At 37.7% G+C, this 19,340-nt stretch overlaps 1 protein-coding gene across 1 annotated transcript in view; it reads left to right on the forward strand.

The window, feature by feature from the left end:
- The window catches only part of RPS6KA5 (ribosomal protein S6 kinase A5), a 144,988-nt gene that overhangs the window by 63,108 nt on the left and 62,540 nt on the right, over positions 1-19,340 (forward strand). Inside the window, exon 3 of the mRNA XM_045561970.1 lies at positions 4,093-4,311. Coding sequence (XP_045417926.1) covers positions 4,093-4,311 — 219 coding nt within the window. The remainder of the gene's footprint in view (positions 1-4,092; positions 4,312-19,340) is intronic.

Raw genomic sequence — 19,340 nt, forward strand, 5'->3', positions numbered from 1 at the left:
TATGAATCCGCATTTCAGTTTGAGTGGAAGTAACCTTTGTAAGATATCTACATTGTTCCTCCAACCTATAGAAGTCTTTCTCCAGCTTTGGAAAAGTTTACATAGTTGTCTTGATCCAATTTTCTTTTCTGAAATGGCTGCTTGGCTAAAAAAGCACACTGGTTTTCAGCAGCATCCAAAATGGTGTCGGTAGGGCCTTGAATTGAAAGATTTACCTCATGCAAATGGTCACTGATGTCTGCCAAGCTAAGGCAGGAAGTAATGCTTCCTGTCATTTGTTCTGAGTATGTACTTTCCCTCAATCTCAAAATAAGTGGAACTTCTATGTCAGGTTTAGTCAAGTGCTGCAGGACTAGTGCTCTGGAAAAACCAGTGAACTTCATGCTCTCTTTTGCTCACATTTCTTGACAGAATATCTTGAAAAGGCCTTGACTCTGATGTAGCTGATAAGGTTCATAGCAGTAGACAGAGTTCTATGCTAGCGAGCATTTGATGCCATTACATGTTGATGCAGAAGTTAGTTAGAGTCCTATTAAGACACGCAGCTCATGTTTTCTTATAAGCAGCAAATCCTGCCAATCATCCATCCTAGGGACTCCATGAGAACAAAAAGTACTGTTGTTTATCTTTTTTGACCAGAAGTGTTTTCACCATCAGTAGCCTTTGCAGTTTCTAAGAATCTTTTAAAAAAGGATTACTTTAATAATGTCAGTGCATACATAATGAGTGAAAGGCAGGAGTTGGCTGCACTTGCAGGCAGTTACTCATCTAGTTGCAAACTAAAAGAAAATAATATTGCCACCACTTCCATTTTCAAATGGCCTCTCTTGAAATATTGGAAAACATATAGGTGGTTCTGGAGTGGGTGACATTATTCAATAGAAGAACTACTTCGCTTTCTCCTTCTGCTTTGAGCTATAAACCAGTTTAACCAGGTAAGGTAGCTTCTTCACTGTGTCTCCAATAGTGAATGTGTTTTCTTTGCCCTTGGCGATGTGCTAAGCAGCCCTGTGGGTGCTTCAAAAAGAAGACTGGAGACAACTATGTTTTAGTTACGCAGCTGCAGCCTTCTCAGAAGTAAGACCCTTGTCTGAAATATTTGTTGTTTGCAATGTTGTAAGGCACTGCTTGAATTTTGTTGACATAAGCACCTGCTGGCACTTACCATGTAGAAGTACTGTGCCTTAGCATTAATCATGGCAACTATAAAAGTAAAAACAAAAGATTGTGAGCTGCATCATAGCTTTTCCAGGAAATTTTCTGATATGTGGACATAATTGTATTGGCAGGGTGTGTGGTCTTTAATTCATATTATTGGGAAACTTTTGGATATCATCACATGGCAAGGAGGATGATTGTATATTATTTGACCGTATGCATTAACATCCCATGTTACTGCATGCTTACTTGGAGTGAAATGTGACATTTTTTAAAGTAACAGGAAAGAAACCAAAGGAAAAAAAATTAAAAACCCACCAAGGCAATGGACCCTTTTAGTGGGGAGAGGTCTCAAAGTCATCTTACTTTAAGATTGGCCTACAGAAGAAAGAGAAAGGAGATGGCATGAAAGTATTTTTAAATACCTAAAAATTATCTTACAGAAGAAGAATAAGGTTTTTTTGTAAATCCAGAGAGTTTGGAAACACCAATAGATAAAAATTATGAAGAGATCTATTTCCATTCAATATAAGAAATATTTTCTAACATTTAGAACCTCCCATCAATAAAATAGGTTACTTGGCAAAACTTCCTCATCTTGGAAGTAGTAGCACTGGGTCCATTCTGCTGTTGGAACACCTGACCTATATTGTGACTTCAGTTTAATGTCTAGTTCCCTTCTTATTTGCCTATGAGGTCATTCACTTAAGGAAGGTAGCTAGAGCACAGGTTAGACGTGGGCCCAGGAGTCAAGCAGAATGGACAAGTGTAATCTTGGGCAGGTGACCCAATACCCTACACTTCAGTTTCTTGATGTATAAAGTGGAGATAATCGTTCTCACCTCCCTGTAGGGATGTTATAAGAATTGAATGAGTTAATATATATCTAAAGTGCCTGACGTGTAGTCAGATGTTAGGTGCTAACACCCAGCAGTTTGTCACGTGGTCAGCACCTATTCTGAAAGACAAATAGGAAGTGCTGGAAAGAACTGAACAGCCATGTTTTGGTGATGTTGTGGAAAGAATTCCTACTTTTGAAAGGACAAATGGATTCTATAATTTCTAAGGACCATAAGCACTCTGGAGATAGGAAACTGGGAGAGCAAGAATTTAGGGTAGGTGCAGTGTGTATGTAAGAAACACAAAAGCTTTTGCAGGACTTTACTTTGTCCTGAGTATATATAGTGGCTTACTCTGTTAGAAGGTATGGTACACTTCATTAGAATATTTTCTAGCTTCGTTTCATTGTTCCTGATCAGATAAACTTTTTTTTTTTCATTTTTACACGTTAGGTTAACTTGTTAGGTTCTAAAATCTGTCATTTCTTTTCTTTTTTTTTTTTTTTGTTCCCTTCTGCCTTACTAAGGTCTCAACCTGTAATTATTATATTTACTATGAGACAACACACAAACTGAACTTTTTCTGTGTTCTAGAATGTGTTTAGTATGTTTACAGTACTGGTTTTATTAAGATCCAGAATATCTGAATCCCAGCACTCATGAGAAATTACCTTTTTATTCATTTATGGTTAAGACTGTAGTCTCTGGAGTGATGCTGCTTACATTTGAGTCAATTCTGCTGCTTCTTACCCCAGTCTTTTGGCCAGTTCTTTATTCTGAAACCTCCTCTGGGAAGTGGGATTACTAAAAGTACTAATTTCATTGGCTGGCGTGACGATTAAGTGAATCAATGTGTGGAAGGGGTGTAGCACAGAGCTTGCATAGGCAAGTCCTTAATAATTGTTGGCACTCCTTCTCCCCAGGATTATTGCAGTCTTTCGCCGATATGTCGTGCTTCATGTGTCCATAATGATCTATTTCCTGAAGTACTGAAATGAATAACATACAGAGTACAAGAGCCCTTGTCTTAAAGCTCTTTTATTCTAGTGGGTGGATTATGGTAGAATTAGGTGGTAGATGCTGTATCAGTGTGAACAGAGTGTATGGGAGCATTGATCTGGGCCAAAACTCAGACTAATTCAAGAGTAGTCTGATAAAAGCATTTAATTTCTAAAGGAGGACTAGACTTAAATATCCCAGAAGGAATTTGTATTTTTCAAGAGATTAACTCTGGAGAGAGTGTAAAGACCCACCTTTTCTCTCTCACAGGGTCTTTTTTTTTTTTTTTTTTTGCCTGCCCTTCCTCCTCCCTCTTCTTTCCACCTCTTTCTGCCCTACCCCGCTTTTCTAAGGAAATAAATGCAGAGAACCTGTTCTGCCCGGCGAGGCACAGTCCCCACGTGGCCCCAGTTCCTCCACCTGGAGGACGGATACCACACACAGGATTGTGCCCAACAGAGCCCTTACTTATGAAAAATGTGGTGAGGTTGACCCAGTAAGCCATGAATTACTGCCCAGAGATATAAAGGGACTTCTGTCTGTATTGCTTGCAATTTAAGATCTCTTCATGTTTCTTAAGGCTGAAGATCTCTTTTGTTTATGTAATGTCAGCTTATGTTGCTTAGGGCTTTTTTAAAAAATAAGTATGGGGGAATACTTGAGGGACTTGATTTATCTGTGTGTATGAGATTCTGTCTTCATTTGTTTACATCAGTATAGCAAATATATATACCTAGAGGTTTTATCTAATGTCTAAAATGTCCTCATTTCAGAATTGGATTGTGGTTAGTTGACCATAATAATAGCTAATTTCCTACAGCTAAAAATACTGAGGAGAGAATAACAATAAAAGAGTGAAAGCACAATTTTGTCATCGGTGGCTTAGATATGTAAATACTGAGGGTTAGGCCTAGAAGTATATTTGGTATAAAATTGAAAAACCCCACCAAAGAACTATGTGAAACAGTACCAAGGATACTTTTTCTTTTGAAAAGTGGTTATTTTTGTATGCTTAAAAATTTTATTTCCAATAAATTACCATTCTGCCTATGTAACATTTTAATTACTTTTGTTTTTTTTTTCTTTTCATTTTCAGCTTATGGAAAAGTATTTCTAGTTCGTAAGATAAGTGGTCATGATGCTGGAAAGCTGTATGCCATGAAAGTTTTGAAAAAGGCAACAATAGTTCAAAAGGCTAAAACCACAGAGCATACAAGGACAGAACGACAAGTCTTGGAGCACATTAGGCAGTCGCCATTTTTGGTGACACTGCACTATGCTTTCCAGACAGAAACCAAACTTCATCTCATTTTAGGTAAGTTGTTATCAGACTTTTTATACAAACATTTTTATTTGGGTGTTAAGTTGTAATGCACTCAAAGGGCAACATACTTCGGACTTAGAAGTGAAACATTTCAACTCTTGTTCTCTTTGTGATGGCATTTCGTTGAATATCATGCATTGCTCTGGATTTGAGGTTTCCCATCATGAAGGAATTTATATACTTCTATTACATGCTGATTATTCCTAAGAAAGAGTTCACTCATTAGAATTATCTGCCTACTTGGGCAGTGTGCTTCTCTATTCAAATGTGAGGAGCCGAATGGTGACGTGGGCCACAGTTTCTGCTTTATGAGACCTTAGGAATGAACAGGTTTGAGCTGACTAGGGGACATTTATGGAAAACCAGTAATGAGAAAAAATAACAAAGAAAATAAAGTCTTCTATTCCTCCTAGAGATGCTTTGCATTTCCTGGTGAAAAACCTGCAAATAATAGGAATAGGCACTAATCAGTCAAGCGTTTGATCACTCCCATTTTCACTCACAGGCACTTTCCTTTTCCCAAGTGGAGTTGGACCACTGTATGTCATCTTTGGGAAAGTCCTCAGCATACATTGCCAGATTGCTTTGCAGAAAGTTGCACCATTTTCTGTCCCTGCTAGAAGTAAATGGCAGTGCTTTTAGTATTGTACTATGCCATTGTTGAATATTTCATCTGTTACCATTTTGGTCTCATGTTTGTGTTAATTTGCATGTATGCCTTATAATTCCCTCTTAGAACTGTGGTGAGGATTAAATGAGCTAGAATTTCACGTAGTTCTCCAGAAGCGTCAGCTATTTCTTGAGTGCCTACAGTACGCCAGCCAGGTGTTATTCACAGTGTCACTGACCCTCACAATGACATTGCAGGGTCCCTTCATTAGTGATGTCGAAGGTTCTGGAGGCCGCATGTCTCAAAGTTGCATATCTTGTATAAGCTTGAAACTTAAGCTTGGAACTTAGGTCTGACTCATCCCAGTGTCTGTCTTCTGTTGGCCAAACGGTGCTGCCTGTATTCTTTGATTATTGATAGTGCAAACAGATTTTGTTTTTAGGTTTTTAATATATATTTGGCAATTTTATTGAATGTTCTCATTTTGGAAATTATACTTTTGTTAATGTTGCCAAAATTTTATTCACTTTTTGAGCCATGAAGTTATACTTCAAGCTCATTTTGCAGTACTTACCATCAACTAATAATCCTAAATCTTTAGTTATATGTACAAGGGGCAATCTCTCCTGTCTTAGCAGAGTCCCCGTTAGTGTTACCATCTGCCTGTTACAGTGAATCAGTAGTATTTGGCCCTTCATTCTGCCTCCTGTGTGTATCTGCCATATGTTATTTACTGATTTTTTAATATGTATTCCTTCAGTATCTTTACCTGCCTGATTGGTAAGACTGTTGTAGGGGACAGAGCATTTTAATACAATGATTTTAAACATCTTTAGCAGCAGAACGCTTCCCTCAAATGAACACACAGAAATTCAAATGGAAATCAAATAGGAACAAATAACTGCTCCGAACTGGGCTTAAAGGCAGCAAGCCCTACCAGTTTATCTCTAATTCTTCATCCTACGAGAATTTCCAAGGAAGCCTTAGGGAATCCGTGAAGACTAAGAAATGATTATCTTGTTCAAGCTTCTCCCTTTAAAATAAACTCATAAAAGTTAAATCTCATGCCTAAGGTCCTAAGAGCCAGAAGCTTGGAAGCATCCAAGCTCCTGGACTCTCCACAATGACGCCACAGCCCTCCCCTCCCTCTTCTCCCCGCTTTTTTTTTTCTCTTCTCTTACCCTAATTGTACTCATTATGGGTTTTTTTATTATTTATTTTAAGTAGTGTAGTTTTTATAAGTCATGTTTTTAATTTAAAAGTAGATGAGTGAAATATTTTATATTTGATTAAAAAACAATAGTCATTAATCATGTTGCTTTTTAGTTGTTGGCTCTCCATTATTTTTGTTCTTTGTCAGTGGTGCATAAACCCAAAGAAGAACAAGAAAACCTGTTTCTTGCACCAACTCAGGAGTGGAATGTGGACTAGACAATATATTCATTCCACAATAAGTGAGGCAGTGCATGTAGGAAGCACGTCCTGCTGTCTCCTGTGCACGTAGATTTATTTAATACAGTTTCTTTCTGTGATATTTACAGGAGTTATTTGACTTTAAAGATGAAAACTTTAGTGTTTTTTTTTTTTTTTTTTTTTTTTTTGTGGAAGTGTTCTAAGGCACACTAGGTCAGTTTTCCAAATATTGTGCTATTCGCTTAGTCCCTGTATTAGTCTTCTAAGGCTGTCACAACAAAATACCACGGACTGGGTGGCCTAAACAACAGGAATGTATTTTCTCGCCGCGCTGGAGGCTGCAAGTCCACAGTCAAGGTGCTGGAAGGGTTGGTTTCCTCTGAGGCCTCTCTCCTTGGCTGACAGATGGCCGCCCTCTCACTGCCTCTTCATGTGGTTGTCCCTCTGTGCACACAAGCCCCTAGTGTCTCTTTTTGTTCCCAAAATTTCCTCTTCCTATAAGAATACCAGTCAGATTGGATTAGAACCCACCATAATGGCGTCACTTTAACTCCAAACACAGTCATGTTCTGAGGTACTGGGACTTAAGACCTTAACATAGGAGCTTTGGGGAGATACAGTTCAGCCCATAACAGTCCCCAAAAGTTTATTGATTGACTTTTTCCAGTTTTTTTGTGAACTTACAGCAAGAATTTACATGTCTAGCTGGGACCCAGTTGACTCTTTATCTGATAACTGAGTAAACCTTTTTTTTTTTTTGAATGACATTTAAAAAAATATTCTGTTACTGTAAAAAGCAGTATATACGTATAGAGAAGATATAGGAAAGCAAAAACAAGGACATAAAAACCTATTTTCACTAACCAGAGTTTACCTTATTATATATCTCTTTGTTATTACTTAGTATATATCCTTCTAGATATTTTTGTTTCTGCGTCTGCATGTGTCTGCATGTGTGTGTTTTATCAGAATGAGATTATCCTGTACATATTATTTGCAACCATTTTTTTTAGTTAATGATGTCTGCCTTTCCCAGCGAATAAATTTTCATTTCATTTAATACACAATTGTACAAGTTATTTGTAGCCATATAACAAATCACCTAAGATTTAGTAGCCTAAACAATGACTTATTTTCTCATGATCCTATGGGCTAGCTGGGCAATTTGCTGCTGGATTAGCCTGGATGCTCATGTGGTCTTCTAGAGAGAGGAAAAAAAAAAAAAAAAACCTATTACAGTGTTTTTATTGGGATTGCTTTAAATTAAAAAATTAGGGAGATGACATTTTTGTGATATTGGTTGTTTCTGTTCAAGAACATGGTACATCTTATCATGTTGCATTCTATTTCTGAGACCTTAACATTTCTTCCTACCCACATTTCTTAAGTTAATCTTAGAAAGATATCCTATCATCTGTTGCTTCTCTTCCACCAGATCTTCTAGCTGAAAGCTATTAATTTTGATACATTAATTTTATATCCTGCTATCTTACTGTGTTTTTGTGCCTTTTCCACAGTGCTTGTGTCCTGCTTTGTTCCTTTGCAGCCTGCCCTACAGCATGGTGTTTGGTATATATGGGTTTTCTTAGTCTCTTAGTTTTGCTGAAGAAGTAGGTCATGGAGGTTTACAGTTGTTTTTGCTGTTTTTTAAGATGTTTCAGGAGCAGACTTGGAGATTCAGGTCTAGGCTGCCATCACACTCTAATGGTATTTATGGCTCACTATATAGATTTCTTGACAGGGCTTGTTCCATTGGGATGAAATTTGCCTTATTGGCACAGGCTTCTCCAAATGATACGATGATTATAATATTGGTATTATCTTGCCGGATGCTTACATGTGACATTTGCTTTTAGTAGCCAGATGCAGACTAGATTGGTATTTCTGCCAGAACTGAGTATGTATGACTGTTTCCTACAATATACTTTGTTTAGTTGTAATTGCCTTTCGTTCATTTATATTGTATCTGCCATCCTCTAAATCATATATCAGCACTTTTTCTGACCAATAAAGGGCCAGATGGCAAATATTTTAGGCTTTGCAGGCCTTAAGGTTTCTTTGACCATAGACAACAATAGACAAATAGATGTGGTTGCCCAGATTGGTCTCAAACTCCTGGCCTCAAGGGATCCTCCCAACTTGGCCTCCAAAAGTGATGGGATTACAGATGGGAGCCACCGTGCCCACCCACATTTCTGTTTTTTTTTTTTTCCTTCTACAGCAATAATGTCTTTTTAGGCTCTGGTTTAATTTATATCTAATGGTATCATATGAATTTCATGGGTTTTTTCCCCTTTATATTTCTTTTACATTTTCCGAATCTTATATAAAACATGGAGACCATATCTTCTTTTAGAACTGTTTCTGTACCTGTACATGGTTACAAGAGATATAAAAATATTTTCATCTATTTTCTCCTTCTCTTAAAACTCATATTTATTTCAACTAACACTGAGAGGGAATTCTATCTGGAAAATAATCTGTAAAAAACAATTTTTCTTTTGTTGTTCTTTAGTCTCTGTTAGTGGTGATTTTGTTAAAACACTAGCTGATTTATGACTGTAATAAACTATCAGATTAATCAGTAGAATTCATAAGATATTAAAGAAGCAAATTACAAAGGTATTTATAAAGGTGAGGCCAAGGCTCATTGTCAATAATGAATGCCACCCCAGCCTTGTAGACAGTTCTGTGATCGTGAGTCATCCTTTCAATAGGAGTTTTAGGTATTTAAAACATTAAAGTTTCACTTTTGAATATTAGTTTCAGCTCAATAACTGCCAGGGTGAGGATGCTTGCTGAGATATTAACAGAGTGCTCATGATACACTGCAGTCACCAATATGACAAAACAGACAGTAAGTGAAGGAACTTCTTGCTTTGAAGTAAATATGACTAATTCACAAGACTGATGGATATTCTTAGAACTTTGTAACAATTTTGATAAGCTGGAATGCATTTACAGAAGGTGCTATTAGAATGTTGAGCTAAAACCAAAAGAAAAAAAGTGATATGGCTTTGTCATGATTTAAAAAGTAATGACTGTCAGGTTTGTGTGGCACATCACGTTAAGACTGTACTTTAGGACTAGGTGTGGTGGCTCACACATGTAATCCCAGTGCTTTGAGAGGCTGAAGAGGGAAGATTGCTTGAGCCCAGGAGTTGGTGACCAGCCTGGGCAACAAAGCAACACCCCGTCTCTACAAAAAAATTTAAAAAATTAGTCAGGCATGGTGGTGCACACCTGTGGACCCAGCTACTCGGTAGGCTGAAGCAGGATCACTTGAACCCAGGAGGCTGAGGTTGCAGTGAGCTATGATTACACTACTGCACTCCAGCCTGGGAGACAGAGTGAGACCCTGTCTCTAAACAAAACAAAACAAAACAAAACAACTAAGATACAAGATAAGAAAAGGGAGCTATCAGGAAAGATTTAGGTAGTTTGGGGAAGGAAGAGTAGGTGAAAACGAGAACCAGAATGTATGGGAGTTAATGTATGCAAAGCATATTTGAAGGAAGAGGAAAATTTGTAGGAAAGAAAAAGGAAGACCAATTAACAGTACAGAGAGAGAGAGGGAGAAATAAAGAAGTAGAAATAGTCTGAATCATGGGGAACATCAATAACAGCTCTTTGGAAGGTGCCACCATAAGAAGAAATATGACAGAAATTCTAAATAGAATTTGACCTCTAGTCATATATTACAGAAATAAGTAGATGTTCAGGTGTTTGGAGAGTGAAAGCAAAACAGAGACTCTTTCCTTGAAAGCAGGAGGTACAGGATTTCTGTCTAACTCTGCTACTTCCCTTTCTACAAACTGACTTCCATAACAAGACATGGCCTTAAAATAAGCTTTCTAGCTCTGTCCATGGTTATCGTTTTGCACCCTCAGTGGAAAATAGTGCTGTTTAGTCTGTTTCTATAATTTTTAGTAGTACTTTAAGGTTTATCTAGCTCTGTGTCTCCAGTGAATTTCAGTTTCTCCATCTGCTGATAGAAGCACATGAACTACAGAACAAAGGAAAGATTTCTGGGTTCAACATCAAGTCAAGTCAGATGTACACAGATGTTGAGCAGCTGAAACTGTCCTCTACCAAAGTTAACAGTGTGTGTTTCTTTCAAACAAAGTGAATTTATTCATTTCCTACTGCTCTAATATCAGGGTTTCTCACCAGTGATATTAAAAGTGCAAATAGAAAAAGTTGTTGCAAATATTAATACTTACAAGTGACCTTGAACACCTAGTCGTTTTGTTTTGAAATGTACCAATCTAAGTAAATAGTCTATGCTTAGGAAGTAAGAATTTTGATTGATGGCAGGTGCCATTTTACCCTAATGTTAATCCCATAAGATATTATTTGTCAGAACTATATGGGTTTTGTCCGAGGGAGTTGATCTTCAGTTCAAGTTTTCAGGATTAATTCACTTTTTTTTTTTTTTTTTGAGACAGAGTCTCACTCTGTTGCCCAGGCTAGAGTGAGTGCCGTGGCATCAGCCTAGCTCACAGCAACCTCAGACTCCTGGGCTTAAGCGATCCTACTGCCTCAGCCTCCCGAGTAGCTGGGACTATAGGCATGAGCCACCATGCCCGGCTAATTTTTTTTGTATATATATTTTTAGTTGGCCAGATAATTTCTTTCTAGTTTTAGTAGAGACGGGGTCTCACTCTTGCTCAGGCTGGTCTCGAACTCCTGACCTCGAGCGATCCACCCGCCTCGGCCTCCCAGAGCTAGGATTACAGGCGTGAGCCACCGCGCCCGGCCAGGATTAATTCACTTTTATAAAGCAAATTTACTAGTTTAAAGACTACTTCTCTCTCCTGTAGCGTGTATTTCCCTTGCGTGGTGTGCTGTTCTGAGTCCAAGAAGGAAGAATGATTGAGGGTGAGATGACCCTATAACAACAAAATGAAATCTACTTGCTATTGTTAAATGTCTGTGAAAATTATGTATTATTGAAATGAGATGTAAATTGCATCTCTAGTATCATCACAGAAGTGTGACCTAAATTAAAACGATATCATTCTGGTAAAATAAAAGATTTTTTTTTGTCACTTATTAACCATGTGATCCTGAACAAGTCCCTTAGTTTCAAGCATGATGTACAAGTTCCTAATGTATCAGTTAGCCTTTTCTGCATAACAGACAACTACCCCAAAATTCAGTGGCTGGCTTCACAAAACCACTTTAGAAGGCTGAATGTGGGCTGATCTGCAAGGGTGGTTCTTGTGCCAGTTTACTTTGCTGTCCTTGAGATATTCTTTTCCTTGGTTTGCAAAGTGTGGCTGAAAAGTTAAATAATATGAGGAATGAAAAGTATTTGTTGACTCTAGTAACATGAACCTTATACTATGGTGGCATTATGGAGGTAGAAGTTGTACTGTAGTGTGTTAAGGAGTGAATAGGGTCTGTGGTAGGCAAAGTAATGGCCTCCCAGAGATGCCCACATTCTAATCCTGGAACCTGTGAATATGTTGAGTTACATGGCAAAAGAGAATTAAGTTTACAGATGGAATTAAGATTGTTAAATCGGCTGATCTTAAAATAGGGACATTATCCTGAATTATCTGGGTGGGCCCAATGTAATCAGAAGGGTCTATACACACGGAAGAGGTGGGCAGGAGAGGAGAGTCAGAGAGAGATGTGACAACAGAAGAGGTCAGGGTGATGTGGTGTGAAAAGTGACTCAGTGGCCATTGTTGGCTTTGAAGATGGAGGAAGGGACCAGGGGCCAAGGGGTGAGGGCAGCCTCTATCTAGGGACAGGAAAAGGCAAGAAACAGATTTTCCCTTAGAGCTTCTAGAAGAAATGCAGCCCTGCTGACACCTTGATTTTAGCCCAGTGACATACATGTCCGACTTCTAATGTATAAAATTGTAAAATAATCAATTTGTATTGTTATGACGATTTGTTACAGCAGCAATGTAACATGAAGAGTGGGTAAGTAAGGAGTGTCAGCCATGTAGACCACCCTTTAAAGAAGTTTGGCAATGAAAGAAAGAAGAAAGAAAAGATTGGACATGTGGGGTTTAGGGAAGACGATAGTGTTTTAAAATGGGAGAGATTTTGTGTTTTCGAATTTTCACATTATTTGTGTGATTTCTGTGTTATTTTTATGCTTCTTAGAGACACAGTATCAGAGTGCTTCATCTGGCACTCCAAATACCAGAGCACAAAAATCTTTAAAAGCTAGTTAATTGCAGTTGAATAAAAATCAGCTATTTGTGCAATTCTAAAACTTGAGGATTGCATTAAAATATCAATTATATAAGAAAATTTCTCTTTAGCTTAATACTGACTAAAACTAATTAGACCCTAGTGGTACTTTATAGGAATATATGTTAAGCATTTATAAGCCTTGAAATTTGCTTACATTGAGAGAGTAAGTCAGGACACAATAAATTTGATTTGTATATTTAAGTTGTTATAATTAAACTTGACAGTATTTTTCAGTTTTATAAATTGTAATTGATGTCTATAAATAATAACAGTAGCTATTAGTTACCATTTAACAAGTGCTTACTGTATGTCTGGTTCAGCCTTAATCCTCAATAGCTCATTTAATCCTCATGACAATCCTATGTGGGAGTTAGAATTATTTATATTAACATTTTGCAGATACAGAACGAATCATTTTACATATAAAGAAGATGACATAACAAATACAAAAGAATTGAGATATAATCATATTCATACAACAAAAGAAATTCCTTTTAGTTTAATGAAGGTACCAGTCATCTGTACAAGGATCATATAAGGTATTCCGTTGTATGGACTATAAATAAATCTCAGTTCAATTATAAATTGTTAAATGTTTTTTGGAAGAGTCACATTAATGAAATTTGCCAGACAGCTTCTGAGAACATATATTAAATTTATGTCCTACCTATTTATTTTAATTATTATCATAAAGATGGACTGTTGATGGCCCTCTTTTGTTATCGATGGTCCTCTTTTGTTCTTCAGTTATAAACAGAGTAAGTCTCAAGATTTATTCTGAATTTCTGTCAGGAGAAGAAATCAGAACATAAGAGATGTGTCCATCAAGAAAGGTATCCTTGCTATGTTGTTAACAGTTCCCTTTTTCCTTTTTCCCTTATTTTCTGGCTGCCCATTGGCCCTTTTCATTGCAGTTTTTAGCATTTACAGCATTGAACTATTTCTATTCTTTATCAATGCTGAAACTTGAGATGAAGAATCTACCCTAATACTCCTATGTGGCTATAGCAGTCACTAATCGGAATATTACTTGTTTATTATTTTCTTGCAACCAGTATTAGTGCTTTTATACTTGCGAGTGCTAGAGCCTGTGCCTGGCAGAGAAAATATTGCCCTGGGGCTTTGGTCTGCCTCATTGGTGCCAGATTCCAACTTGACTTTCTGGCAGAATACATTTAAATTAGCTTTTGGAATAAAATGTAAACTATGTCATTAGAGAGGTATGAATCTGTTGATGGACTGTACTTTCTAAAGCTTAATTTTTTATGTACGTACTATTTTAGAAGCTTTAGAGGTTTTTTTTATATCTTAGGAATTTTATGTTCTTCCCCTTGTGCAAACATCATTCTCCCCCTCATCCTCCTCTACCAACCCTTTCCATTGTGCTCTATGAGTAACCCTGTGTGCACAGGTTCCCTAAATGCTATATTCATCTTTTCCTCTTAAATAAAACCTCCCGTCCTGGGGGGATGTTGCTTCTCCAGCAGCCCTTGTTACAGAAGACCATCCATCTTCCTCTTCTGCTACTTGTACTCAACAAAGTGATAGTAGTTAAACATCGTTTAAGAAAATAATTTCTCAGCAGAGTTTTGTTTTTGAAAGAGCTTTTCTAACCCCTTCCCCTTAATCTCCTAGTTAACTGACTCCTAGGACAGTGCTTGCCTTTCCAATGACTTATTCATCAGGCTTAGCTGCCCTTTCCTCCAGTTTCCTTCCATCACCTTCCACAGTTTTGGTAGCAGTGTTGACAACCAGTTCAGCACCATGCCAGACCTCTCTGACCTTTACCCCACTTACAAGTGTAGCAGCACATTGGGCCTTATCCGTCAAACCAGTTGCACCTCTAAGACCTGAAAGTCAGATTTCTTCTTTGACCAAAATCTTCCATTTCCCCTCTTTCTCATACTCCCTGAAGAGTTCTTTAATCCTTTTTTGAGCCCTGCCTTCCCTTGAGCCTTTTCTATTCCCCCACTTACTTCCTTTGGGTTCCATGTGCATCCTTACTAACCTGGAATCTGCCTTGTCTGGCGCACTAGAATCACTCGCCCTCCTAACCTGTCTCCTCACCTGACATTTCAGTCACTTTGATTACTCTCTGAACTTTTTTTCCAATACCAGGTTCGTTGCTAAGCTTTCCTCATGTGTCAACAAAATGTGTCACCTGGGTCTGGCACGAAATTCACGCTGACAGTCTCAACAGAACTTCACAGAAGGTTAGCGAACATTTTACTCCTTTCTTATGAGCTGCGGATGAGTTTTCCCAACCCCTTATTACTTCTCAAACCCACAGCCCCATTACTGTCTTCCTCACCGTCTGAGATGAGCATTTGTCTGTCCTGCTTCCACTGAAACTGTATCAGGTCTTCTCTCAGATTTTCTTCCCCTCTCCTTTCTTCTGCACCTTAAAATTTTCTGTATCTTGGAAACGCCAATCAGATTGGCAAAAATTAAAGATATTGATAATAACAAGAGTTAGAACTTTTAAAAAGGCATCTATGCACTGTTGGTGGGGAATATAAATGGCTTCAGCCCTTTTGAGGAAAGTACTTATCATCAAAAATTGGCAGTAATTATCAAAATTTAATATGTATGTATGTTGTGACTCAGCAGTCCAGTTTTAGGAATCTGTCCTACCAATCTATACCTGCCCAAGTAGACAAAATGTGTGTACAAGGATGTTTCTTGTGGCATTGCTGTTTTGTTGTTTTTATTATTGTTCTAATTATTATAAAAATGAGAATGTCAGTACAAACTAAGTTTGTCTGTGGGCCAGAAAATCCTAGACTCCTGTGTCCACAGTCAGATGTTTTAGATGAAGGTGGCAGATATTTTTTTATTGCAATTTTTAGATTTTGTAGTACTTACTTGGGTATCAGACACTACTCTTGGTATTTTTCTTATGTTTTTCCATTCAGTCTTTGCAAGTAACCCTTCAAGGAGTGAATTATCATCTTTGTTTTACAGATGAGGTATCTGGGGCTCAGGGAGTCAAGAAAGGTGCTCCAGGCCACATAGCTGATACATGGAGGAACCATGTGATTTCATTTCTATACATAGTGCAGCCCACATGTGTTGATTTCTTTGGTATTTTTAGAGAAGCAGCATTATTTTTAGTATCAGAAAATCAGAAATAGCTCTAATGTCCATTTTTTGACCTCGCTTGATTCTTTCCAGTCCATCCTTTACATTATTATTTAATTAGTCTTTTTAACAAATGGCCATGATTGGGTCACTCCGCTGCTTGAAATCTCCCAGTGACTTCCATTTACTTGAAGGGGTTGTAGTGTAAACTCCACAGTTAGGCTTTCAAAACAAGCTGGCCCAGCCTGTCTTTCCCACTCAGTCTCCCACTATTATGCTCTGATATCTGTGCTCCAACCAAACCAAATGCTTCACTCACTTCTCTTTGAACATGCATTTTTCTTTCCCTGTCCTGTACTTGAGTACTAACTTGAGTTCAATTCTGGGTTTCAATATATCCTAGCTGCAGGACCCTACACAAGTCACTTAATCTCTCCGACACTGTGCTATCCCATTTGCCTGCAGTTGTTTGGTTTAAATGGGATGATGTATGTAAAGTGCTTAGTACCATCCTTGGCAGATAGTGATCTGTCAGTGGTGGCTGTATTAAAATAAAGCCTCGAAAAGTACAAGATGAGACTAGAACATCTTGTTATGCTAGAAAGTAAGAAAGTGCAATAAATGGGGGCGAAGGGAAAGCTCTTCCTTATGGGAGAATGCCAACATAGAAAAGGAATGATGGAGTTAGAAAATCATCACTTGATGCTAAAATGAGTGGGTTATAGTTTGATGAGAAGCAGGATATTTTTACATAGTCTCAATTTATCTCCCTACAATTTACCAGTTAATCATAAAGGGAAACATAGTAACTTTATAGTGGAGAAACCTGGAAAATACCACTTTAGTGACTCCACATTAATGACATGATCAAAGTTAATGCCAATGTTGAGAAACCTAATATCCATGCTTCCTGATGTGTTCTAGGAGGGGTAACATTATTCATTGATATTCCTTCCAGGAATGCATAATCTGTATCCTGAGAAGGTATCAGATAAATTGCAAATTGAGGGTTGGCCCACAAAATAGCAGGTCTGTTCTCTTCTAAGATATCAAGATCAAGAAAGAAAGAAACACTGAGGCTTCCAGACTAAAGAGATGATTTCTGATGCATTGTGTGATCTTGACCTCGATCCTGGACTGGAAAAAAGTAGCTACAAAGAGCATTCTTGGTGTAAATGACAAAATTTGCATAGGGAGTATAGATTAGGAAGTAGTAGTTTTATCAAAGTTAACAATTCTGATATTGATAATTACACTGTGGTTATGACAGACAATGTCCTTAGTCTTAGGAGACACACTGAAATATTTAGGAGTCGAGGGGGACGATGTCTCCAACATATTCTTAGCTGGTTCAGGAAAAATATGTGCATATATGAAAACAGAGAGAGTGCTAAAGCAAATGAAGCAAAATGTAAATGATTGGTGTTTTCATAATGGGTATATAGGTATTCCGTGTACTGTTCTTGTAATTTTTTATGAGTTTGAAATTGTATTAAGGTAAGCTTTTAAAAAATAAATAAAATCCACAGGTAAGGTATTGTGACCTAGGAAAAACTTCTTTAATAGTGCTTCATGTAGTAGCCACTATATGATGTAATGGACAGTTTTTAATAGCCTTCCTAGACTAAAAGACTAATGAGAAGTTTTTACCACTCTTCTGGTTTCATACTATAAGCCTGTGAAACGAGAGAGAGAGAGAGTATAATTTTTTTCAAAATGATATAATCCAAGTTTATAGCTTTCTGCTGCTCTGACTTTGTCCAAAGCCATAAAAGCATATTGAAAAAGATGTATAGATTGCACATATTGTCCTTTATGTATATTATATCTAAGAACTGAATATTTAATGATATTTGGCCTGCAGACAATTTGGGGTTCTAATCTCTGACAAGGGCCATGAATGTAGCTCTTCTATGTTACCAAATTCAGATCCATCTGCTTTAATAGGCAGGTGGGTTAAGATGTTAACTTCTTAGAAAAAATTAAGAAGCTTTTTGCAAAGTTTTAGATACTTCTGCAGGCATGCCAAGTACTTTTCTCAAGAAAACAGCCTTGGGTTCACCTAGTAAAAGATGTAAATTGCAGCCCTTAAGTTATATTCCATAAAATCTATCAGTGATAATTTTAGTTTGGCACATTCTGAAAAAAAAAAAAAAGATTTAAGCCATTGTTTCCTGTAGCCATTAAGGAAAACCTCGGTAGATGTAGAATGTCTACTTTTGAGTACTGTGACATTCTGATAAGCCCTACAAAATTTACTTGGGAAAAGCACATAAGATAATAAAACTTTGTGACCAAATATATAGAATTATTGGTTCTGAGTCACTTAAATATCTGAAGGACAGAATAGTTGATCTTAAGGAAGTTTTTTCTGAGAAAAACTAGTGAGCCTGACTGCTGAGGCAGATCCTAGAAAGCACCTGTAAAGCCATATCAGAAGGGGAAAAGAGCAACTCTAACATAACACACCAAACCACTGTCCTCAGGGCACGCTGCTCATCATCCTTATTCTCCCATTAATAAGATGTACAACTCCGGATAATTTATTTAACCTCTCTGAGTTTCACTTTTCTCTGGAGATTATCCTGTTTACCCCGGGGGTTATATGATTATTTTAATAGAACTTACTTCATAGTATTGTTTATTAGGATCAAATTCATCATGTCTAAATAGAACAGGCACAAAATAAGTGCCTAATATCTGCAGTTGTTATTATTATTCTTTGTCTAGTCTCAGAAGCAGTGGGCTGTGTTAAGATACTTAAGGAGGGCAGACAAAATCCTTGTTTTATGTCACTGGATTCTTCTCTGTTAGGAGCCCTTTCCCACTTTCCCTGACTATCTGGGGTTATTAAGATGATGCTTCTATACAGACATTAGTAGCTAGGAGTGTATGTTGACAATACCACTTAGTCTGTTTTCACTATATGTCCACAGAGGCAAAAGCTGAAGGAATATTAATAAAAACTGAGTGATCTCATGCTATTTCTGATAGTTTTCCTATAATAAAGAGAATTAAAAACAGCATTGGCTTAAAAAAATTAAAAGAAGTGCTCAGGCTTGCAATTTGTTGTGGAAGAAATTGGCAGAGACATGAGAAAGAATTTCCAGAAATCTAATGGATCCATAATTTTGGCAGAAAAGTTATTCAGGGTAGATAAGTTGGCATGGATCAAGAGCTCACCAGGCAGATTGGATCTTAAATAATTCTAGCAATAGACAGTTTTTACACAGATGCTTTACTCATCCTGTGCTTTTTAATGCATCTTTTATATCTGTGGTCCGTTTCCCCGCCACCCCCCCCCCCCCCCCCCGCCAAGGACCAGTATTGGCCTGTTAGGAACCAGGCTGCACAGCAGGAGGTGAGCAGCGGGTGGGCAGAATCTAATGCCTGGTGATCTGAGGTGGAGCTGAGGCAGTGATGCTAGCACTAGGGAGCAGCTGCAGATACAGATTATCGTTAGTAGAGAGGTTGGACTGCACAATAAATGTAATGCACCCAAACCATCTCCTCCCACTCCCTTGGTCTGTGGAGAAATTGTCTTCCATGAAACTGCTGTTTTATATGAAGAAATGTAATTTATGCCCAGTTCGAAAGGAGCCAGGGGTATAAAAGATAAGGGGAGTTTTCCTTGCGTTTAAAACTGAGGAAACACGCCTTTTCAGATGTCAATGAGGACCTGGGTGTTCATGATGTCACT

Source organism: Lemur catta, chromosome 1 (genome assembly GCF_020740605.2).
Source record: "Lemur catta isolate mLemCat1 chromosome 1, mLemCat1.pri, whole genome shotgun sequence".
NCBI lineage: Eukaryota > Metazoa > Chordata > Mammalia > Primates > Lemuridae > Lemur > Lemur catta.